General features: G+C 53.9%; 1 protein-coding gene across 1 annotated transcript; it reads right to left on the reverse strand.

Moving 5' to 3' along the window:
- Positions 1 to 117: 117 nt before the first annotated feature.
- Positions 118 to 4,999, reverse strand: LOC102433979 (guanine nucleotide-binding protein subunit alpha-15-like). The gene is made up of 2 exons (XM_006109470.3): positions 4,813 to 4,999; positions 118 to 1,019 (listed from the first exon to the last, which is right to left on the reverse strand). The coding sequence occupies exons 1-2, from the start codon at positions 4,991 to 4,993 to the stop codon at positions 793 to 795; spliced, it is 408 nt and encodes a 135-aa protein (XP_006109532.2). The 5' UTR covers positions 4,994 to 4,999; the 3' UTR covers positions 118 to 792.
- Positions 5,000 to 5,876: the final 877 nt, after the last annotated feature.

Raw genomic sequence — 5,876 nt, forward strand, 5'->3', positions numbered from 1 at the left:
CCAAGTATACCCTTTTTCCCTTCCTTCCCATGTTTCTACCCTCTCTGTGGGACAGGAGACCTGAGAAGGGACCGCGGGGGGGGGGGGGTAAACAGGGCACCCCTGAGAAATCACAGGTCTCCAGAATGTCATCTCTTTAATGTCCAACTCACAAGGGGCCCTGCAGATGAGGGAATAAATACAGGTTGTAAGATGCAGCGCACCCAGCCCCCAGCCTAGGGAAGAGGGGGAGACCTGTGAGCCTCCGTTTCCCTCGTCTGCAAACCGTAACAGAACACACTTCGAGTCATGAGGCTCTTAACACCGTTTTCCAGGGTCTCTTCCCCACCAAGGGCGGCCTCTGAGCTACCCAAACCTCAAACTGGGAGATACCACCTCCTGTCCACTAAGGGGCGCCAGAGTCCGGTTCCTGGGCCTGCGGGACCCCTGCCCGATCCCTGAGCGGGTGTACCACCCCCGGGGGTCCCGGACTTCTTCCCAGGAGGGGACAGACCCGGAGCGGGGGTCCTGAGTCTTCCGTCCTCTGCTCTCTTCATCGTTCCCTCCACCCCGGGGACCCCAGGTGGCCATGGTGCTCCTTTTTCGAGGAGTCAAGAGTGGGGACCCCAGGAGCTGTCCTAGCAAAGGGCAGAGGAGCGGCGGCGACTGGCTTTCCGCAACTCACTCGTGGCCCCCCCGCCACGTGGGCCTGGAGCGACCGGGGCGGCATCGGGGCTCCCGGAGCGCCGCCCCGCCCCGCCCGCAGGTCCGGAGGGCCGCTCGCTGGTCCGAGCCGGGGAGGCGGGGCTTGGGTCACAGCAGGTTGATCTCGTCGAGGTAGCGGGCCAGGACCGAGTCCCGCACGTCCTTGAAGACCGTGCGGATGTTCTGCGTGTCCGTGGCGCACGTGTAGTGGCTGAAGAGGCGCCGGGAGCGCGAGCCCTTCCTGCCCCCGTCGGCGGCGTCCGCGCAGCCGGCGTACATGCCGCTGTACATGTCCAGGATGAACTGCTTGGCTGCCTCCGCGTCCTGCTTCGGGCCTGGGGGGCAGGAGTGAGGGCGTCAGGACACAGGCTCCTGGGGCAGGGGGGGACCCCCTACTGAGACCAAGGGGGGTCTCCGGAAACTCTCTTCCCGATATGGGCAACTCAGGGCTGCAGGGGACCCCCCCCCCAGCACCCACTACAGTTCCAACAGGTGGACGCCAGCTTTTGACTGTCTAGCTCTAGCAGGTCACGTGACTCCAGCCCAGCCATTGGCAACATCGGGCTGGCGGGGTCACATGACCTGGGATGGACCAATGAGGCTCAGCTCTGGGACTCTGAGCAGAACTTGTGTTGAAGAGATGCTCTTGGCTGGGCTTGGAGCTGGAGGGATGGGAACCGGAGCTGCAGAGACAGAGGCTGGTGCACACGGGGAAACCGAGGCCAGGGGAAGGGGAGGGATGGCCACCCTGGTGAGGCACATGGGCTGCTGCATTGAAAGCACAACGTGAGTTCAGGGCCCAAAGCCTGGCTCTGCTACCTACTAGTTTGCGTGCATGTTAATAAATGTGACCTCTGTGAGCCTCCGTTTCCTGGTTTGTAAAATTGGGGTGAAGACTAGCCCCAGGCCTCCCAAGTTGTGAGGATTCAAAGCAATCGTGCCCAGGGCTCCGTGCTCAGTAATCAGAAAGCTTCGGGAGTGTGCGCTGTCATTCTCTCAGAAAGGCGGGTTGCATAGTGGGTAAAACCAGCCATCTCTGACTCCAGACGGCCTGGATTGGAAGCCTGCCTCTGTCACTCACTGGCTGTATGACTTCTGGCAAGTGACTGTACCTCAGTTTCCCCATGAAGGAGTCCTACTGCACAGGACTTTATAAAAAATATATATTTTTATTGATTTCAGAGAGGAAGGGAGAGGGAGAGATAGAAACATTGATGAGAGAGAATCATTGATCGGCTGCCTCCTGCATGCCTCCTACTGGGGACCGAGCCTGCAACCTGGGCATGTGCCCTTGACCAGAATGGAACCTGGGACCATTCAGTCTGCAGGCAGACGCTCTACCCACTGGGCCAAACCAGCTAGGGCTGCACAGGGCTTTTTAATGAGGATTAAACAAGTAAAAAATACATAAGAGTGCTAGTGTTAGATGTGTTCATTGTTATTGTTCATATTGTTCATTATTGTCACGAGTATTATTTAGTAGCAGGAAAGAAGGGCCGAGAGCTGTAAGCTTAGTATGTGGGTGCTGCAGCCTCTTTGGCTGGGAGAAAAGGACGGAGTTTCCCTTTGACCTTGAGGAAAGCAAACAATCCTCAAAATTATCTGCTTCTCAAACTCTCCAAGTGCTGCCCAGCTGGGAAGGGTGACGAGGGGTGCCCAGGCCACCACCCTGGAATAAGCTGACATCTGTTCCCAGACTCTGAGTCTCGCGGGTATGACCGGCTGAGATTGGCCACATGGGCTCTGACAAGGCCAGGGGCTCCCACCCACGGTGATGTCACCAAAGCTTAGTACATGCAAACTAAGGGCTTCATCTGCCATGGCTGGTTGTGTATCGGGGTGAATAGTGTCCCCTCAAAGCCAAGTCCATTGCGAACTTCAGAATGTGATTGGATGTGGAAATAAGGTCTTTGCAGCTGTAAAGAGTGAAGTTGAAATGAGGTCATACTGAACTAGGTTAGACCCCAGATTCAATGACTTGTGTTCTTATAAAAAGAGGAGAGAGCCCTAGATGGTTTGGCTCAGTGGATAGAGCGTCAGCCTGTGGACCGAAGGGTCCTGGGTTTGATTCTGGTCAAGGGCACGTACCTCGGTTGCAGGCTGCTCCCTGGCTCTGGCCCTGGCCCAGGCCCTGGTCAGGGCTTGTGCAGGAGGCAACCAATCTATATGTTTCACATCGATGTTTCTCTCTGTCTTTCCCTCTCTCTTCCACTCTCTATAAAAATCAATGGAAACATGTCCTCGGGTGAGGATTGAAAAATAAAAAAATAAAAAAAGAGGAGAGACAACCAGGGACAGAGAAGGCCATGTGACAATGGAGGAAGAGATTGGAATGATGCATTATAAGTCAAGAAATGCTGCCCTGCCCTAACTGGTTTGGCTCAGTGGATAGAGCATCGGCCTGCAGACTGAAGGGTCCCAGGTTTGATTCCGGTCAAGGACATGTACCTTGTTGCAGGCACATCCCCAGTAGGGGGTGTGCAGGAGGCAGCTGATCGATGTTTCTCTCTCATCGATGTTTCTAACTCTCTATCCCTCTCCCTTCCTCTCTGTAAAAAATCAATAAAATATATTAAAAAGAAAAGAAATGCTAAGACTGCAGGCAATGATCAGAAACTAGGAGAGAGGCCTAGAACAGATTCTCCCTCCGAGCCTTCTGAAGGAACTGACCCTGCTCTGCCACTCACTTGGTTTCACACTTCCAGCTTCCTGGGTTGTGAGGGAATAAATGTCTGTTGTTTTCAGCCCCCCAGTCTGTGGCCATTTGTCACAGCAGCCCCAGGAAACAAAGATAGCTTGTCTCCAGGATGGCTGTCATTGCTTTCTTCCCTCCCTGTAGTCACATGCCATTTGGCCATCGTAATGTAGACGGTGCCTCCGTTAGAGTCTGGGCTGACCTGAGTGATTTTATTGGCCAATAGAATAAGGCGGATGTAACCACCTGGGACTTCCTAGGCTACGTCATGAGCAGAAGCTTCCACCTGGGCTGAAGTCTGACCATCCTGAGGCAGCCATGCTGTGAGCTAGCCCTGGAGTAGAAGACACCAGATAGGGGGAGGGGGAGGGAGAGAGAGAGATAGAGAATGAGAGGAAAGAGAGAGGAAAAGGAGGAAGGGGAGGGGGAGGAAGAGGAGGAGGAAGGAAGAGGTGGAGGATCACAGAGTCACCATACACATGGTGCGAGGAGCCATCTCAGACGTGCATCTCCAATCCCACCCACCCCAGCTGGTGCCACATGGACCACAGGTGAACAACCGCCTCGACCTTCCCCAAGTTCCTGACCCCCCTCAATCGTGAGCAAAGTGAAATGGCTGGTTTAAGCCCCCAACTTTGGGGGGCATTTGCTACTCAGCTGGGACACTTCTAGCAGCTCCCTTTACCCTCACAGTGGCCCAATATCCAGCTAACACACCCTTCCCTGGTTTCACCAAAACCTTACGTCTCTACCTGGTGCCCAACACTCACTGCACTCGGCTCTAGTTGGCCGGGGCCCTTTGTGCCTCGGGTTGCACCAAAGGTTTGTTCCCAAACCTGTTGTATTCCTCCTGCTTGATATGCACTTAATGAGACACTACACACATCTATTAGCTACAAGCCCCGCATGAAAGAGGGTTGTCGTAGCTGTGAAAACTGAGCTGTGTGCTTTGGACAAACTTGCGCAGAGGTCAGTCACAGATTTAAAAATAAAAATGCTATCCGATTAGGTATAGCTGAGACGACTATGAAAGTTAGAAAAAGAAAGGGTCAAAAATCTAAGAAGAATCTGGAAATAGTTGTTGATGCCTTTTGGGTGTGCTTTATGACAATGGACTCTATCCAGCAGACCCACCCTCACAACATCTATAATATATGACTTTTGAGAATTCTCTTCTTTAAGCAATTACATCAAGTGTGAAGGCATCTGTTACTTTATCCCCATTCTACAGATGGGAAAACTGAGAACAGAGAGAGGTTGGGCAGTGAAAGCATCTGGGTCTGGAACTCAGGTTTGTCCAATCGTATTTGAAACTCCACTGACTCCAGGCTGGAGTAGGGCCTGGACGAGCATCTCCCTTGGGAGCTGCTTTTTTTTTGGCGGGGGGGAGGAAGGGGAGGGAGAGGTAGGGTATAGAAGGTTCTAGAACTCACCCTGGAAGCTGGGGAAGTAGGTAGCCAGGTGGGAGGTGGGGATCTTCTCCTCCAGTATGTCGGTTTTGTTGAGGAAGAGGATGACAGATGTGCTTTTGAACCAGGGCAGTTCCAGGATTGTGCCAAACAGGGCCAGACTCTCCTTCATTCTGTTCTGGGTTGGGGGACACAGGCGGTTCATTACTCAGAACGGCCAGCTCGGCCCAGACAGGAGCCCTCCCTCTACGTGGAGATGGGTCTGAGCAGGTGTGGCCGGCTGCCTATGTGCGCCCAACATGGTTTTGTGCCTCAGCTGGTTTGACTAGTGTCCCCCCTACCCCCCCAATTCATGTCCCCCTGGAACTTCAGCCTGTGACCTTATTTGGAAGCAGGGCCTGGAATTCACGAAGAGGTCATACTGGAATTGGGTGGCGTTAAGTCTAATGATTGATGCCCCCCAAAAAGGGGGAATTTGGACCCAGCCTCACATACAAGGAGGATGCCATGTGGCGACGGAGGCAGAGGTGGGTTGATGCATCTGCAAGCCAAGGAGCACCAAGGACTCCAGAGTCACCAGCAGCTGGGAGAGCCTGGGACAGAGTCTCCCACGGCCTCCGGGGACCAGCCCTGCGACACCTTGACCTCAGCCTCTGCCTCCAGAACCCGGAGAGAATACTTTTCTGTTGTCTCAGCCTCCCGGTTTGTGGTCATTGGTTACGGCCGCCCCAGCAAACTAGGGCAGGTCAGGTGGCGAGAGCTATGTCAGCGTGACCTCAGGCTGGTTCTGTCTGATTCAACCTGAAAGTCACAATGATAGCGTCTCCCTCTCGAATGCCCAAACGGCCTCTGTGACACTGAGCCACCGAAAGTGCACATGTCAGGTAACAGTGTGCCCGCCATCGTGCTGGGTGTAATTAGGAGGAGAGGTCACACAGGAAGACTGATCCTCACCAGCATTTCTGGATAGAAGTGTGACATAGTCCCTGCAGTGTGACGCTATTTCCAGGACAGTTTGTGTGTGCTCCGGGGGGGGGGGTTGTTTTTTTTTTTTTTTTTTTATTTTGTAATTGAACTTTTTTGTTGTG

The sequence above is a fragment of the Myotis lucifugus genome, unplaced genomic scaffold, assembly GCF_000147115.1.
Source record: "Myotis lucifugus unplaced genomic scaffold, Myoluc2.0 scaffold_10244, whole genome shotgun sequence".
Lineage (NCBI taxonomy): Eukaryota > Metazoa > Chordata > Mammalia > Chiroptera > Vespertilionidae > Myotis > Myotis lucifugus.

What these genes read in the sequence shown, in the direction of transcription:
- LOC102433979 (XM_006109470.3), bottom strand. Translation starts at nt 4,993, where the DNA reads ATGAACCGCCTGTGTCCCCCAACCCAGAACAGAATGAAGGAGAGTCTG. An exon ending in CTACTTCCCCAGCTTCCAGG is followed by an intron (nt 1,020 to 4,812) that starts GTGAGTTCTAGA and finishes CCTGCCCCCCAG; the next exon opens with GCCCGAAGCAGGACGCGGAG.